General features: G+C 36.4%; 1 protein-coding gene across 1 annotated transcript; it reads left to right on the top strand.

Annotated features, from left to right (window-relative positions):
* The first annotated feature begins 1443 nt into the window (after positions 1 to 1443).
* On the top strand, positions 1444 to 19596 carry LOC101895076 (ataxin-2 homolog). Its single transcript, XM_005181353.4, has 5 exons — positions 1444 to 2235; positions 13290 to 13651; positions 13722 to 16397; positions 18362 to 18507; positions 18574 to 19596. Exons 1-5 carry the CDS (start codon positions 2150 to 2152, stop codon positions 18859 to 18861), a joined length of 3558 nt encoding a protein of 1185 aa, XP_005181410.2. The 5' UTR covers positions 1444 to 2149; the 3' UTR covers positions 18862 to 19596.
* Positions 19597 to 19932: the final 336 nt, after the last annotated feature.

The raw sequence follows: 19932 nt of genomic DNA, 5'->3' as shown, positions 1-19932 counted from the left end.
TATAAGAAAACGTATAAAAATCTACTTATTTTTTGAAAAAAGCATTGGTGCATCTACCTGTATTATTCTACCATGTAATAAATCCAGTAGTTTAATCTTCAATATCCAACATCAACATCCGACGATTTTTTGAAAATGAAATTTTTGAATGAAAAATTATCCAATTTTGTAAAAAATTTTAATTACCGATTGGCGTCATATAAGAAAACGTATAAAAATCTACTTATTTTTTGAAAAAAGCATTGGTACATCTACCTGTATTTTTCTACCATGTAATAAATCCAGTAGTTTAATCTTCAATATCCAACATCAACATCCGACGATTTTTTGAAAATGAAATTTTTGAATGAAAAATTATCCAATTTTGTAAAAAATTTTAATTACCGATTGGCGTCATATAAGAAAACGTATAAAAATCTACTTATTTTTTGAAAAAAGCATTGGTGCATCTACCTGTATTATTCTACCATGTAATAAATCCAGTAGTTTAATTTTCGATATTATAAAACCGCAGGATTTCTTACATGTAACAAGCCTTCAGAAGAATAAAGAATCAGATTAACGCATTTTTTTAAGTCGAGGCCATTACAAATTAGCTTATTTTATGTTTTTCTTATTTTTGCAAAATTTTTCCGAATTATTTTTGAACTAAATACTGCTTAACATCGACAACTAAATAATGCGTTTTTTAATGATTCGCTATTTATTTTATCAAAACAATTGATATTTATTTTGGAAACATGTTTGGTGTAAATAATGCTCAATGGGTCTGTCTGTTTCCTTTTCCTGCAAAACTTTTTCAGCAACCTCCTTCTCAGAGATAAAAGCAGTTTTGTGCTCTTTTTTAACACAAATATGAAAAGAAACAAAGAACGTAAAAAAATTGTATTTTATTAAAAATAAAAACTAGATATTTTAACTTTATTCTCATAAAAAACCAAAACAAAAAAATATTTTTTAAATTTGCTGGCCCAAAAACAAATTATCAGAAACAGCAGATTTAGGGAAGAAATTTCCCTATTGAATTTTGCCAACTTTTACAAAGATTTAAGCGCAAAAATTAAAATTTTTATCTATACATAAGTTGAAACAATATTTTTGATAGAATTTGAATATTTTGTAAACGATTTACATTTAAAATTTAAAAATAATAAAATTGGCGACAATACTCTCCAACATGTTTGATTTTCTTTGGTTTTCTGCTGGAGGCTGAGATAATATATATACATACATACTGAAGAAAAAATATCCAGCATATTGTATAAATAATTATAATGAATTACAACACGACAACTCATATTGAAATGTGTCCTCTTCACTTTTGTCCATATTTATCATGGCCGTTATTACACTGACATAAATAAGCAAATATCAACTCTGTCGTGCTGAAACATGAGTAGTGGCAACACTGTTACGCCATTCCTGATGAACGCGCTGTAATTGACGGCGTTGAAGTTAACTCGGCTTCGTTCTCTGGTGGAATTGTCCGAAGTAAATAGCAATCAAAGATTTGTTAAGAAAGTTAAATAGCAATTAAAAATTTGTTAAAAACTAATTGTTACGCACTTAAAATTAGCAAATAAACAAGAAAAGTAATTTAAAAGAAACGGCACACAACAATTACAAGGATTTTTGCAACAACAGCGCTTAGAAAACACCAACAATTACGTGGCGAAAGTTGGTCAAGAAACGAATTCTTTTTTTTTTGGAAAGAAGCAGCGAAAAGTGCAAAGTGTTGTGGTAGCAGCAGTGCAGTAGACGAGAGCGTTGGCAGCGGCGTAAACAGCAAAACGTGAACGTGTTGAAGACAAAAAACGTCGTGAAAAATTTGCAGCGAACCACAAGACCTAAAGAAAACAGCCGAAAACAACAGAAATAAAGAAACATAAAAACACACATAGATAAAACTGCAGAGGAGATCTTTAAACAACAAACACAACTCAAATGTAAAATTCCAAATTGCAAATCGTTTGTTTGAAAACAGAGGTAACTAATAGCAGAAGAAAAACAGATTCAAAGGAAATTTCAACTTTACAGCAGAGGAAGAAGAGAGGAAATAAAAAAAGTTTGTTGAGGAAAAACAAGGCTGCTAAAGTTGAAGTAAAGCAAAACACAACAGAAACAACAACCCATACAACACAGCAACATAATGAACAACAATAAACGCAAAAATCGGCCCAGCGGAGGTGGTGGAGGAGGAGGCGGTCTGACCACTGGTGGTGGAAATATCTCAAGGTAAGCCAGAAATGCAATTTTATGTTTAACAACACGATTCGAACGACCAATATACGGAAAATTAGTTTGACTCACTGACCATTTCCTTGTTCGAATCGTTGTTACATTTCATACAACAGAACAGCGTCATTAGCGTTTGTTGTTATTTTTGTTTATTGAAAAATGAAAGAAACTTATGTAATGTGTGTTGTTGAACATATGGTAGTGATGAAACAGGAGCAGCTTAAATGTGTTATGCTCTTTTTTGTTTTGAACTTACGTTTTGGTTTGAGTGCTTCTCATCGTTAGGAGGTGGTTTTATATTCATTTGTAGTTTGCAGAATGTTTAATTAGGCAGATAGCCAGGCCAGCCAATAGGCAGTCATGCTGGCAGACAGGCCCCTAAAAAATCAATAACAGCGCTAACAAAGGATTTCAAAAATTCGATGATTTGTAATAATTGTAACACAGTAAACATATTGTTGAATATATATGTTGTAATTTTTTTCAATTACTATTAAACAATAATTTAATGCTAATAACCTGCGATTAGTAATCTTAATCACGAGACAAATTTTATCGCCATTTTAGATTAATAATATTTAGATGAATATGTTTAAAGTCGGTGTTATTTTATTAAAAGAAAATAGAGCTTGTAATTTTTATCCTGTTATCGAATGCACAAAATTCACAAAAGTCAGACAAAAAAAATCGAGATATGCTTGTTATATCACGCTTTGGATTTTGGAAAATTTCCATCAAAATTGACAATAGCTATCAAAGTCAATGGGAAGTATTTTAGCTTGACCAAACTTGCTACAAGTTTGGCGGGGTAAAACGCTGATCTCACCTTCCTGATGGTTCACCCAAATTCGTATCTGACGCCATGAGTTCGAATCTAAATATCTCTTCTGTAAATAACATAAAATGCAAAAATTTTTACAAGGGTCTATTTTAAAGGTTTTAAAAAGAAGTCACCTCGTTGGTGACTCCTTGGAAAGGAGGGTATATTAACTTTGTCATTCCGTTTGTTATATCCCTAAAAATTCGTCGTAGATTCCAGAAAGTATATATATTCGTAATCAGCATACAATTTTAATTCGATTTAACGATGTCGGTCTGTCTGTTGAAATCACGAACAGTCCACATTATTTGACGTAGAGCGTCAAAACAATTTGTATTGTATCTAGGATGGTTGGTATTGAAAATGAGATATATCGGACCACGTTTTTGTATAGTCCCCATATAACGGTATCTCCCGATAATTGGTATTTTAATGATTTTTGCCAGATTTTTTCACGGGTTTGTCCGAAAATTGGTATTTGTATAGGTAATAATGGGTCCTAGTTCGTGTGGCGAAACATTGTATGTATAGGTCCAGGCTTTGGTATAGCCCCCCTATAATGGTACCTCCCGATATTCGTTATTTGGATATTTGTTGTTCATAATGTGTTCTAGCTCCGATGGAGAAACATTGCATACATAGGACCACGTTTTGGTATAGCATCAATTTAACGGTACCTCCACATATTCGGTATTTTGATAACTTTTGCCACATTTCTTCGCGGATTTGTCTAGAAATTGGTATTTGTGTCTTCTAATGGGTTCTAGCTCCTTTGACGACCATTGTATTATGTGTATGTCCACGTTTTGTGGGTCATAATGGGCTCTTATGTTTACCCTAAGGTGGAGGATATTAAAAGTCCGACCCGGTCGAACTTAATGTTTTTTAATTGTTGTGTATTAGTCCTACTATTGCATTCTCTGTTTTGTAGCATGAGGTTCGTTGAACTGGACATATTTTTGTTAAAGATATATGCCGAATATGGGGAGATTCATGGGTGCCACAGCAAAACGTGGGTCAGTAAAGACGATGTTTTGCCACAGCATCCAGAACCTATTACAACCTCTAAATTACTAGCTTGAAATAATTCCGTAGAAAAATATGGCTAAAATTATCAAAATACCGGTCATGGGAGGTACTATACGAAGACGTGGACCACATTTTCAAGAGTCCACTGAGTAATTTGTAAAAAGTATTCGCTTTCTAATGTAAATATATCGGATCATATTATCCAGGTTCACATTTTAAATTACTGCCTTAGGTTAAAGACAGTTGTCCACTGGCAACTACTCCCCTCGGAGAGCTGTTGGTCCACAGTGTTCATTCTAAAATTAGGAAAAAAGAACAGAGGGAAAAAAAAAGGAAAGAGAAAAACGATCCAGGAAGTAGTTAATGTGTTGTCTTTAGTCATATTAGTCTTTTGGCTTACTGGAAAATGATTACTGGTTTAGTGTCGGAAAATGAAAGCATACAGTGCCAGACTTAATTTTATCATTAAAATTTACTTTTTTCTTTTGTGATTTCTAATCTAATATACTACAGACTGTGCTCGCTGCTACGAAAATAAGGAGTGTTAAAATCAATTGTATTATTTTTTCTTTGTTTGCCGACGCCAAGTTTCGAACTCAAAAAATTCGGTTTTTTGTCGGGAATTCACTCTCTGTGCTGACATTATTCATTAAATGGTAATATGGATTTATTATGCTTTGTAATCTTTAAGAGAATAACTCATTATTTTCAACCTGTTTTTAAATTCTGAAGATAGGTTGTTTACATTACCTTTAAATGGGTTATTCTGTCCACAACCTTACAATTTGGAACTGTCAGATAGGAATGTTTATTTAACGCACTATCTTTTATCATTGGACTTTTACTTTTAGATCATGTAGACTTCTATACATTATTTGGTTTAGATGAATCTTACACAGGTTTCCAAGCAGGTGCTGCATGTCTCGAATAAATCATCGGTTTTTTATGTAGATGGGCCCTGTTGCAGTTCTTAAATCGGCGTTCTGACAAATCAGTTAGCGTCGCTCATTGGGCGGAACGCAAACTGATACAACACAACCGAATCACAGTTTTGCATACATTTGTATACATTTTCAGTTAACTCGTTTCGAGGCTCATAATTTTAGAAAATTGATTTTTTAATAGCAAATATCAATCGTTTTATTATTTGTGTAATAATTTTCATTAACGAAAAAATAACAATTCATAGAAAACATTTAAAATATATAAATGTTAAAATTAAAAGTAAAAAAATAAGAAACTCATAGTATGTAATCAAACGTCCACACCGATATGTTATTTTTTTTAAATATGATCTTGAGTCATCTAATTCGATAACCATTTCGACTGTTGGATTTGTCAATGTTGTTGATTTTTGCATTGAGTTTGTTATAGTGTGAAAGTTTTTAATTATATAACTTTTTAGGATTGATAACGTTTGTCACATTTCTAGGAACGTAAACTGCAATCTTCGTCTGGGTCATTATTTTCAAAATTCTCCATTGTTTGCGATATTTAGTACAGAAATATTTGCAGTAGTATGGTTTTTTTCCTCTGCTTTGCTTTTAAGAGGACGGGTGGCTCCTTACTTGTTTATAAGGCCGGCTTATATTTTTTTATAGCCATCACGAAGGCAAATTATCTCCTTCAGTTGCTTGTAAAACTTGATTGAAAGTATGTTGCAGGTAGTACAGCTTGAAACAACCTTGATTCATTGGTCGTAATTCAGAAGTGATATTTGGAGCCATAAACACAACATTATTATTTTCCGAATGACCCTCCAAAAAAACTGAATGACCTGGTGACTCTTGTCAAAAAAGTGCAACACTTTGAACTCAATATTTTTGAAGAACGATAATCCTTTGACTCGGTAGCAGCAAAGTTCACGATTCAATCTAAATAAGGCTGCAGTCATTCACTCTTTTTTATTTGCACGACAATGAACCTGAAGCTCGTTTTAATGTTTTTAAAAACTCTCAGATTTTAAGAGATGTAAATTAAGTAAGGGTTTAATTTAAAATCTCCCATCTCCATTTTCTCCCGAAAGAAGTGTAAGATGTTTAAAAACTGTTGTGAGGAATTGTCACCTTCTTCAATAATTGATGAAACGATGAAACGCTATGCTTATATGCACGGTTTTTAAAAGGTTAAAACCAAATTCTGCTTGCTTAAAATTGATCTTCACTTTTCGTACTCGATAATCTTCAAAAATAAACACATGACCAGAGAGAGGGTATATATTATTTGATACGGCCAAAACGCGCCTCATCGAAATAGACCCTAGGTCTCTTTGGACCAAACCATTTCAAGACATTTGAAGTCGATCTAGCGAAGTCTGTCCGTCCGTTTGTCTGACTGGTACATCGTAATATTATGGTCAAACTCATATCGAGTTTGGAGATGGCCAATATCGGTCCACACCTTCTGGTACCTCAACCCCCAAAAGGTCAACACTTTCAAAAAAAAAATTATTTTACCGCACAGAAAGAGGAAAGATAATCCAATTTTCACCCAACTTAGCAAATCCTAATATTTGCATCAGTGCTAATTCAGCTGCGACTATATACCTCCCCCACAAAGGGTAAAAATTTTGATTAATTTTAACTCTTATAAAATGTGATGTAAGAGTCCGATTGTCTTCAAATTACACACATTACAATATGTTTATTAACCAAGGTCTGGTTGGAATGAACATATATCGGTCCACTCCATCTGTACCCCTCCTTCAAATTTTGAATATCCATGAGGTTTGTGAAACGGGAAATTAATATCCGATTCCATTCAGACTTGACACATCTCAATATTTCTATCAACACAAGATCTGTTATAAGAATTTCACACACAAACATTTTTGCTGACACAGGATCTCTCGGTACCTCCCCCACAAACGGTAAAAATTTTGAATATCCATGAAGCTCATAAAATGCGAAATTAACATCCGATTTCATTCAGACTTGGTACATATCAATATAATATATATCAAGATCTTTTATAGAGATTGTAGAGATCGGACCATTTCTTCTGCTATTTCTTCAATTTCTTCAATATTTTAAAAAATAAAACGATCAAAGAAAGCGAAATAAGCATCCAACTCTCTTCAAATTTCACAAATACAAACATTTTTGCTTGTGTCAGTCTTTTGTGAAGAAGATATATATCTGTGAACCCCTTCTGTTACCTCAATCACAAAGGGTCACAATTTTCAACTTACTTACATACTTTTCTGTCATAATTTACGAAACAAATCAGCGATTGTTTACAATTTGCTATACCTAAATATTTCTATCAACCAGAATCCTGAGTTAAATATGGAATTTATGATTTAAAATTGAAAATAAATCGATTCGATTTTCTTGAAATTTTGCTCATACCATAGTATGGAATTACATTTTGTCATTCCGTTTGTAACCCCTCGAAATATACATTTTATATATATATGTATATATATATATATATATATATATATATATATATATATATATATATATATATATATATATATATATATATATATATATATATATATATATATATATATATATAAAATGTATATATATATATATATATATATATATATATATATATATATATATATATATATATATATAATGTATATTACGTCCGTCCGTCTATCCGTCTGGTATTGAAAATAGGCCATGTAGGTCCACGTTTTGGTATAGCCCCCATATAACGGTACCTCCCGATATTCGGTATTTTGATGATTTTATCGACATTATTCAACGGAATTTGAAGTTCGTAATTGATGCTGCAGCCTACGACAGAAAATTTTCTGTGCAGGTCCAAGCCTTCGTACAGCCCCCATATAACGGAACCTCCCGATATTAGGTATTTTTATGATTTTAGCTACATTATTCACCGACTTGTTTTTTGAAAGTTTCACATTTAAATATTGTAATGGCTTATGACAAAAGTTACCTATGCAGGTCCGTGTCGTCGTATAGACCCTAATATAACAGCTACATTCGGTATTTTTAAAATTTTAACAGAATTTTTAACGGACTTTATTTTTTTTTTAGAATTGTCAAATTCGTTCCAAATGATGGAGGGATTTCAAAGTTCGGACGGCCTAACTTACAGCCTTTTTACTCGTTTTTATCTGTATTAGATGAAGTATGAAAATGGAGTACTTCGCTCGACTATATCTTGTACCTCACGTACATTTAAACATTTTCCAAAAATTATCACATATCTCATATAAAGTCAAGAAAGTAACTAAAATAGTCCAACCCTGGCTCGTCTTAATATTTACATTATATTTATTTTTAGGACCGATACGAAATAGTCAACAATGCCCCATTCCTTCGATACATACTCCATGGGGGGACAACAATTTCATAAGAAAAATCCAAATATATTTAAATAATCGAACATTGGCAAAACCGACCGATACTTTTTAACTTGTTTACATACAAATTTACTTTAGACTTCAACGGGAAATCCCCTTTTTAACATTTGCTTTTTGCCTACAAACATTTGTACACGACATTGATCGAGGCATTAATGATGCAACTTCAAAGCAATGCGACGCCAAGTAATGAAAAACGATGTAACATCGATGTCACGTAAAAATACAATACATGCAACTCCGTTATTTTGATTATTTTAGCTATATTTTTCAATGAAAGTGTTTCAAATTTTGCTATTCGAAACTCGCAGAAAGTTTTCAATGGTGAAGCAGAAAGTTATCTACGGTATACCCCCACATAACGGTACCCAGTTTATAGAATTTTTAAGACTTACTAAATTTCCCAAAGGATTTCACTGGTATTTCCAATTAAAAGTGAATATCGGTTCTACCTCATGCCGCAGTTGTATGACCGGCCGGCCAACAATAACTTTTCTTTTTTTTTTGCATCTTTGTGTCGTTTATTTTGAACTGATTAGAAATGAAATCTTGTTCTTACAATTTCCTGCATTCCATATTGATGGATACAGTTTTGTACTATTAATCAATTAAAATGCTTTATCTAACCATTTTAAAATAAATAACATTTTCGAGCAAGATTTCTTCAAATGCAATTGCATCGAAATACTTTTCATTGCATATATTCCAGCTAATTATAAACTGTGTGTGTCTTTCAAGAAGATATGTGCATCAAAAATTAACTTTAATTATTTCGTCCTAAAAGTATTTATCAAGTGAATTGATTTTTTTATTTTTAATTTTCAATTGACCTTAATTCATTCATTCGCTCGCTCCCTCAGCCATCTACATTTTGCTGCTGCTTGTTTGTCTTTTCTTTTCCATTGTTATTTTTATAGTATGTCTGTTGTTTTGTGTTTTTATTTTTGCATATAAGTATCACCGCTTGTATGTATGTACGTATGTGTAGTATTAATGTGAACATGCCGCCGTACATAAAGCATAAAAAACTATGCTGTGTTGTGTTTCGGTTCATTTTTGTTCATTTGTGTGTGCCTCGTTGAGTGTGGATGGTCTATGCGACTTTAATTTAGTTAGTGGTTGCATAGAACTTTAATTTGTTTCCTTTGAGCTAGCTGCAGCACAAACAGCAGGCCAGGCCGCCAGTGAGGCAGACAGTTCTGCTGTCGTCTGATAAATTCTGCAGTTGGGCTTCGTTTTCGACGCCTTATCATCATCATTTTGCGTTGTAGTCGTCGTCGTCGCCGTCATCGTTGGCGGTCTTTATTATTGGTTGATGGTGCTGCAGTATGTCGCCGTTTGAATATTCATACTCGCACTTGCCTTTGTTTACTTTCGTGGCCTCATTCCAATCCCATGCTAGTATTTGATGCCCTCTTCTGTTGTTTCTTCTTCTTGTTGTTGTGTAGTTGGAATTAAGTGCTGTTGCTTCGTGTATTTTTCCATTCTGCAGCGCAATGACGATTGCGTCAACTTCATTATTTTGCTGCTATGTTTTTGTTGCTGTAATAATAATTTTGTTTATGTTTGGCACTTTTTCTCCCAAGTTTTGGATTTCAATTTTTATATTTATTTACACTCTATATCTGATTGCATATTTTTTACTTTATTTTTATATCAAATCAAACAAGGAAGTAAAAACTGTGCTGATTTCAAGCCATTATAAAAATAAAAAATTGTGTTTGAAAATTTATATGCCTTTTTAATTAGTCATCGTCATAATACCCTGCACCACTCTGTGGAGAGGTTATACGTTTGTTTTAGTGCAACACCTCGAAATATCGGCGCTAGACCCTTCTTGTAGTTTACCGATCAACATAGCTCGAGTCGATCTAATATGTGAGTGTTCGACCGTCCGTCTATGTTAATTTAAGGTTTGCAATTATGACCCGATTCTCGTGCGTTAGTGTGGAAATTAATTTTTTGGGAAATCTATATTACTAGTGATTAGGGCGTGGAACAAAAAATTTTCTATGAGTTTGCTGTCGCTCTACAGGTGGTGGACCCCGATCTACGATTCCCTCCTTCATGGAAGGGAAGGTATGTTGAATTTGTATTTATACCCTCCACCATTCTATGGAGGGTATATTAGCTTTGTCATTTCGTTTGCAAATCCTCGAAATACTCCTGATAGACCCTACAAAGTATATATATTCTGGATCAGCGTAAAATTCCGAATCGACTTAGCGATGTTGTAATCACGCTATCTTTCAAACGAATTGTCCGTAAATAGTCCACGTTTTCGCATAGCCCCCAAATGACGGTACCTTCCGATATTCGGTATTTTCATGATTTTATCGAAATTGTTCACCGGAGTTATTTCACAATTCGTATTCAAAGAATAGAACCATAGTTACTTTTGAGCATCTTCATAGAATCACATTTTAAGTCTATTTATGCATGCCAGTCCGTCTCTCCGTCCTCCTGTCCGTCTGTCCATGTATTCTTGTGAACAATTTGGGATGAAATTTTCCAAACAATATTTGTTTGTCCCTAGGAAAACCAATATTGAAATTTGTGATAATCGGATCAGATTTAGATATAGCTCCTATATTTATTCAACCGATTTCGGGTTGATTGTGCATCAAATGGCCACTATCAATCCAAATGACCTGAATTTTAGCACATCCTACCGAATTAAGTCTAGAAGCAAGAACATCAAAGAATATCGGTTCAGATATAGCTATAGCTCCCTTTCCTAATATGCATAAGACAAGAATAATATTTGGTTCCAGATATCTTACAGAGCTCAGAAATACCCTTGCCAAATTTTATCGAGATCGGCTAAGATTTCGACATAGCCCCCATATATATGCTTAATCCGATTTTTGGTTTATTGTGCAAATAATGACTAAAATCAGCCCAAATGGAGTGAATTTCGGGACGTACGATTCCATTTTATGGAGCCCGGCTCCGATATATATTGTTTTAATATAATCCTTCTCGAAGTAATATCATGACCTCTACAGCAATGTTATTTGGTATAAAAGATTAAAGTGTCTCCGTCAAATTAAGTGAAATCGAATCAGAATTGTCTCCCATATATTAGTTCCCTCTGAAACCAAACTATAACTGATCTAAAGCCAACTGTTGATAATTGGTATGATCTACTTCAAATAAATTCTTTTTTTACGGAAGTCTACTAAGTATGCATTGTGCTGTAGGTTATCATATAGTCGGCCCCGCACGACTTTTGAGCTCCAGGTATGCAGTATTTTGAAAATCGATTTTTCAACGAAAGTGTTTCAAAATTGGTTTTAAATGTTTAATATAGATACCATCCTTAGGAAATAATGGTCTACATAAGTCCTAATACAGCCCCCACTTTTCAATATCTCCTAATAACATTTTTCAACTGATTTGTGATTTGTACTTTTGATTGGTTCTCCTGTGACAGAACAAAGCGGGTGATTTTTTAGCTATTACCTTTTTTGGTATCACTGGTTTAAACAGCTCACTCACGTTTCGTCAAACTTCTTCATTTTGGCCTATAATTTAACTATGAATCCTCCTACAAACGAATAACGCAGGCAAACCATTGAATTTTATTATCATGCGTTCTCCGTTAAGGAAGTTCATTGCACGTTTCTTCCATTTAAAGACAAAGCTCATTTATGGCTCATTGTACGCAAATGAGAAGATTTGTCAATATTGTCAAAATCGATTTTGTCAAAATCAGACGGGAGCATTATAAAAGCTTCCAGTTCATAAAGAAAAGTTCATAGTTTGGTGCTGTTTATGGGCTGGTGGCATCATTGGACCGTATTTCTGGGAGTCTTAACGATCGTTGCCGTGGTATGCTGTTTTATCAATAAATATTTCATGATTTTTTTTTTTTTTTTTTTTTTTTTTTTTTTTGAAAAACTATAGGTCTTAAAAAAACACTCTACAAGTATTTTTTCCCATAGTCCCTATATGGCCCCTCCAATATTCGGTATTTGTTTTTTTGATTTTAGCCACGGGACTGCTTCAAACTTAATGGTCGCAAGAGAAACATAGAAACCCACAGTACAATAATAAAAGGTAAAGCTGGATCTGAGAGGGATGTCAATAATCAACCACCTGTCGCTATATTAAAAAGTCACATTTTTCCATGTAACGTATCAAAAAATAATATTTGAATTTTAACGTTCATTTCATTTTAATGTTAATTTAAAAGGGAGAAACTTGTTACTCAGTATTTTCCTTATTTTCTCCTGCCGAGAATATCATATCTCACAGACTATCTTCTATCAACAAAGACAGACCGGTCACATATTTCGGTAGCAGTTAATCTTAGGTGACATAGGATGGGCAGTGACGCTGAATTTCCATATGGTCATGAGTTAGGATCTAGTTTTTGGAATGTTGATAGGGGAGGAGACTTTTTTAATATGAAAACTACCTTAGGCTTCACCATTTGTATCTTTCCCTTCACTCACTGAGTCGGTTCCCGGCCGACGAAATTCCTGCATAAATCTATTAAGCTTGTGTAACACCATATGTGCTTTCGCCACCATATTATCGAATCGAACGGAGGTACAGCTACGTTACCTAAATAGTTTTCTAAATTTGCTCAACGATTCAAGATTTTCCTGTGCGCCTTAAGAAAATGTCGGTCTCTATTCAAAACCATTCATATCCAAATTCAGATACGGCATTTATTAATTTCGCTACATGTGATCCGTGCTTGTAGACTTCTTTGAAACCTTTCATATTTTCGAAATTATAAATTATATAGTCATACCCGGAACTATTTTCAATGTAAAATAACATATTTGATTTATTTTTCAATTATATATTTTAAATTGTAAATTAAATTATTTTTATTTCTTACAGATATTCAAATGATAACCGACAGACGATCAAAATACGACCACAGGCTCAGGGTATATATAACAATGCCTACTTTATGCATGCCGCAACAGCTTTGGTCGGTAACGTTGTACAGATGCGTCTGCGTTCGGGTAATATTTACGAAGGTGTTTTCCGTACATTCTCACCCAGCTTCGATGTAGCTCTTGAATATCCATCATGTATTAAACTAGGCAAAAATGCTCCCGAAGAATCCAAGCCTGTGCCAGAAGTAATGATATTCCCCTACGACACTGTAGTTAGTATTTCAGCAAAAGATTTCGATTCACAGTATGCCACTGGAGGAACATTTCAAACAGATGCGGCCATATCAGAAAAATGCAATGGTAAGTAATAATAATTGGAGGTAGGGTGTAATCATCCTTATACTGTTTACACATTTCTTTTGTTTTGTAGGCTCACGTTTTGATGAAAAAGAACTTGAACCATGGGATCCATCCGGCACAAATGGGGACATTGACATTGAATTGGATGATGCCGCCAATGGTTGGGATGCCAACGACATGTTTCGTAAGAATGAAAATACCTTTGGCGTCACGTCCAATTTCGACGATTCATTGTCCTCATACACGTTGCCCTTGGACAAAATTGATTCCGATGAGTTCAAAGAACGTGAAGCCAAAGCAGAAAGATTGGCAGCTGAAATTGAAAACAATCCTGCGTGTCGCGATCGCTTAGATTTAGAAAACGGTGATGAGGAGGCAATGTTTGCCGCCGTCTCCAGACCTGAATTAGAGCGTGAGCGTGAACGAGAGCGTGAGCGCGAACGTGATCGCGAGCGGGAGAGAGAACGTGACCGTGAACGAGAACGCGAAAGAGAACGGGAACGTGAGCGTGAAATGGAAAGGGAGCGGGAACGCGAAAGAGATCGCGAGGATCGTGAACGTGAACAGCGTGAACGCAAACGTTACGAGCCTCCGGTTATGACTGAACGTTATATTACCAAGCCTACGCGTTCTATTAACGGACCACCACCACCTGTTTCCATGTCATCACAATCGATGGGTGGTCAAACACCTCGTGGCGGCGGACATAGTGGTCATGACCGTGATGATCGTAACGACCGTAACGATCGTATGGACCGTAATGACCGCAATGATCGCAACGACCGCATGATGGGCAATAGCCTTTCGTCATCAGTTTCGGGGATGGGCCAAGGACCGAACTCTACGCAATCATCTGCCGGTGGCATGTCAGGTGGTATGAAGGGTTCAGCTCCATCCTCGTCACAGATGTCGCAACAAGATGGTGGTAACAAGTACCAAAGTGGTGGTTCGATGATGAAACGCAAATCAAATCCTCCGCTCAATCAGAAAATGGTACGCAACACACCGCCGCCTAACAGTAGCGGTGGTCCCACTGGCATGTCGCAAAGCGGCAGTGGTGGTAATGTTGGTGCCGGCGGTATGTCACAAAGTGGCAATCAAAGCGGTGGTGGACAGAAGCAAAACATTTACAACACCATGATTATGCAAAATCAACAACAATCACAGCCATCATATCAACCTTATACACCACCGGCTATGCATGGTGGTGGTCCCTCTCAATATAGGGGTGGCTCTAAACTAAATGGAGAAGGTGGAGGAGGTGGTGGCAGTAATATGGGTGGAGGAGGCGGCGGATCCGGTAAACCATTGCCTCAAAGGCCAATGCGCCAATATTCGGGATCATCGTCCAATTCTTCGATGACCTACGGTGGCAATGATAATCAAAATCAAATGAGACATTCTCAGCATGGCCCACCCCATGGTGGCCAGGGACAGGGTATTAGTGGTAGTTCACCACCTTTGCAAGGTGGTGGGCCGGGCTCTCATGGTCCTGGAATGTCAGGACCCGCTGTTCAACAGCAGCCACCACCACAGCCTCAACGTCAAATGAGACCTCGTGATAATCAATTGCAAGACTTACGACAATTTGGACAAGATTTCCAATTGGCCAACACATCACCATCTCCTGGTCCACCAACACAGCAGCAGCAACAACAGTCGGCCCCACAGACACAGCATATGAACCCGAACAAAGGTCACCAGCCACAGCCATCGGTATCACCACCACAGCAACAACAACAGCAGCAACAACCGCCCCATATGCAACAGGTGCAACAACAGCAGCCGTCTCATGTTGCCGCCCATCAACCTCCACCCCAACAAGCACATGTCAACATGCAGCATGTAGGCCAGCAGCAGCAACAACAACATCACGGTGGACCACCGCCTTCACAGCAGCAGCATCATAGCGGGCAACAACCGCCTCAGCAACAGCATTATGTGCCTCCACACATGCAACATATGCAACAGAATATGCCTCCGCCGCAGCAACAACCTCAGCAGCAGCAGACACAGAAGCAAATGCAGCATGTGCAACAACACAACTCGGGACCATCGTCCATGCCCATGCAACATGTGCAGCAACAGCAGCAGCCACAACAGCCCCCACACATATTGCAGGAGCAAGCAAATGTGGCACCAGCCCCCACCAATTCCCAGCAACCCACGCAGCAGACACAACAAAATATTTCACCACAATCAGTTGGTAGTCAATCCATGCAACAACAGACAACACCACCTGTTGTTGACAATACCACACCACCCCAACAGCAGCAGCAACAACAACAAACACCACTCACCAAATCCGATACATCCGTGGCTACATCTGCCTCCGCTTCGAACACATGTTCAACACCTTCGGATAAGACAACACCTCCGTCTGGCAATACCAATGTTGCAGTGTCATCGTCGTCATTACCGCAATCGGCTGCTTCGAACAATACCAGCACATCGACGGGTACAACTGGGACAACAGCGCCACCCGTTAAGAAGACACACGTCCTAAATCCATCGGCGAAGCCATTCACGCCTCGCAGTCCCAGTACCCCAAATCCCTCACGACCCCATACACCACAAACACCGGTAACCCTGACAACAATCTATACCCAAGGTGCTCCAATACCAGCTGCTGCGGGTCAACAAACACCAATATACATGATGACTGGTCAACAACCAGCTGCTGCATTCCATGCTTCGGCTCATCCACAAGCTGCTCAGCAACCACGTATGAGACGAAACACTTATGGTGAGTATTAAGACTTTGCTTCTTATGATAGTTGGGTAAAACAATCGCCGTTGAAAAAGTATTTTAATATTTCAATGTTTCTTAATATTCTCATATTCTGAATGAGTTGCAAATTTAAAGATAATTTAAACAAGTCCATATTACTTACTTCCTTTACATTGAAAATTATCATATGGATATCCGAAAGAACTTGGAGTTGTATTCAGCTTCTTGATTATTATACTTTCAAGTATAGTTTTAAAGATAAACATTGTGGCACCCTAGAACCATATAACAAACGAAGTGGGACAGACAAACGTAGGTGTTCAACTTTTAGGTAGAGTCCAGAAAGAAGATGTTCAAATGTTAGCTATTACCTCTTGGTTGACCAGCCGAATGATTTGGCCACGATATTATGCTGTCTTCCAGGTTTCAGCCCCAAATTTAATAAAGGAACTCGTAACATGGAAGTTATATGTAGCAACATATCCTTCAGTACTTGCGGGCAGGGTAACGAGTAAATTTAAAGGGTAGTTCATTGGATCTGTTAGACACGTAGCCTATATAGGGTTCATCATTTACAAAAACAACAAAAACATACTATTCCACAGAAAAAAATCCTACTTATGAAAAACCCCTTTCATAGGTAACACTCTCAAAAAAAAAATAAAAAAAAAAACATTGTTTGAAACAGATATCACAATCTCCAGGTCGGAAAATGGACGTAATCCTCAAGTTAAGGTCAAACCAACTTCTGTGTATGATTGCTATTATTGTTGAGCAGTAACATGTGTAAGGTGTTTAAATTAGATTCTGCTTTAACATCCAGATTTAAGAAATGAGATGCTCTGATAAGCTGTAGCCAAAGATCTTCTGGAGTGAGGTAGGTTTGTCATGGTAATTAAAGATATGCAGTGTAGTCGGGCAGACGCTTCGAAATCTTCATCATTTTACGACCAATACGAATTGGATAGGGTCTACTTCGAAGACGGCACTGTAGTGGTTGACTACATAGTTGGCTCCTCACATAACTCACACAGTAACACCCAGCAGGTATTGCTTCTTATGAAAGCATGTGGTTATGTTGACCTTCGCTTTCTCCTGTTGATGGCTCACTGACGTCATGATAGAGCACCTTGTTGCAGTTTTCAGGGCAGCATTCAGGCGGGTTTGAATATTCTTCTACTGCTTAACACTAGTGTTCGAAGACCACACTGAAGCCGCATAACTCACCACAAATCGACCTATCGAGGAGGACAAAAGCTTATGTTTATTCGCGTCCCAAGGGCTGTAAGCTAGCACCTTGAGCACCTAGTTGGTAAATTTTAATTTTATGGAGAATGCTGTGGCTTGTGCGGACGACTTAACATGCTGTCCAATGTGACCCCTAGAATCTTGGGGTAGTTAGTGGCCGGAATTATTTGCCACTGGGCCTAAGCATTCGGCTGTGTTTTCATATTCGTAGTTCGTATGGTAAAGATATTCTTCGCGTTAAAGTAGGCGGAAAGCTCAGTGAGAAAGGTGTCGATCTCATACCATCGGCCATAGAACCCGACCGCATACTTTTTACTTTTTTGTTCTGTGTTTGGTTGTAGGACCCAGAAAGCCCTAACATTAGGCGCTATATTTTTGGGCATCTGGAATAAAAAATCCTCTTGAGTTACCTTTCAAGGTCAAAATATCGAAGGATTAATGAATTTAAAAAGACTGTGAACCAGTATTCGTCATTATTTTCTGTCAAGCTACAGATACACAATTATGTTTTTTCACCTTTCTCGTGGCAGCCGTGAAATAACTTGAAGGCTCTAACATGATTATAAACTCGTCCTGCCAAGTGCTTTTTAGATTTACTTAAAATATCCAATACTAATACTAATGATGAATACCAAATTAAGAAATCGAATTCCAGTACACTTCATTAGTTCCAAAACAATTATTTAACCCTCTTATACAATATTAAATACTTTCAATTATCTCTATTTCAGGGCCGATGACACCCTCACAAATGCATGCATCTGCGGCTACGGGACAGCCATTGTTAGCTGCCGGACCATTGCAAGCGCAGTTCATACCTTATCCTCAAACACCGCATGCACCACATTTCCAATCACAGCCATATGCGCCACCAATGGTAAGTCCTCTAAAAATAAAATAACTTGAATGTTGAGACTGATGTTTTTTCCCGTTTAATTCTCAGGTCCGCATGTATGAATCACAACAGTTGCAATTCTTGGCACAAACACCACCATCTACAACACCTTCTCCAGGTCAACCACATCAAACGTTCCATCCACAACCACAGCCATCCCCCGCTGGCGGGGGTCCTCAACCCACTTTTGCTCCCCAAGCGCAACAGTATGTTGTGTGTCCCCTAACCATCCATCCCTCACAGATCATGCCCAGTCCCTACTATCCAACGACGACGCAACATCCCCAACAAAGTCAACAGTTCCAGCTTATAATGCCGCCACATCCGGCTCAGTAGAGGACGAGGATCGTTAGGAAAGTCATGTGTGTTCGTAAAATAAAATTTCATTAAAGTTCAGCTCTCCACTCTCTCTCTCGATCCCATTCTCTACGATAACAGAACAAATATAATTCCACAAAAATAAACTAGGAAGAGGAAAGAAAGAAAAACTTCGTTGGCCATCACAAAAGAGAGTAATGCCTTTTGTTCATTTCATAAAAAATAATTGTCATTTTGTCTCATAAAAACAATCTAAAACAACAAACAATGCTTTGTCATTTGAATGTGTACTCTTGTCTGATCTAAGAAAGAAAATGAAAAACATTGACACTAAGTTGAGATAATCACGCAAAAGATAAAGAGAAAGAAAATGATGAAAAAGAACAAAATCAAAACACAATTTTCATGTAATTCTTTGCAACAAAGATGAAAATATTCCCATATTATTAAAACAAAACAAAAGATGAAAAAATAAAAACAAATTAATCCCACAAACATGTCCTGCGAAAGCAACCAACTCCCATCCACTTTATATCCCTATATTATCTTCTTTTTTTGTTTGTTTATTTCTTTTATATACTATGTATTTTTTTCATTTTTGCTTGTTTTTTTCTTTGTATTGCTTCATCTCTAGATAAAGAATAATTTTGCTCAAATATTGAGAATCTGAAGAAAAAAGTAAAATGTTGAAAGAAAATCTAGCAGTGGCTGCTTTTGAGTATTTGAACAAAATATAATTGATTTCGTTTTTTTAATCGTATATGTATAATTTAAAATGTCTCAAATAGTTAAAAAAACATGTCTTGAGTTCTAAAACAAAAGACATAAATTGATTGAAAAGAAAAATACATTAAATAATAAAATCCAACAACCAAACAAAAAACTTTTGGTTACGTTTATTTGGTGGGAAATCTGAAAAAAATATTTCAGCTCATTAGGAAGAGGATGTGAGAAATACAAAAATGGATTTCGAACAATGACTATGCATATACCTAGAGTGTGTGAACTTTAAACAAAATATCCGACCAAAGTGAGATAATACTTACACAATTAAAAAATTCTTATGTAAATGTAGTGTACCAACGGTAG

Source organism: Musca domestica, unplaced genomic scaffold (genome assembly GCF_030504385.1).
Source record: "Musca domestica strain aabys unplaced genomic scaffold, Musca_domestica.polishedcontigs.V.1.1 21, whole genome shotgun sequence".
Lineage (NCBI taxonomy): Eukaryota > Metazoa > Arthropoda > Insecta > Diptera > Muscidae > Musca > Musca domestica.
This window is presented reverse-complemented; position numbering and strand designations above follow the sequence as displayed.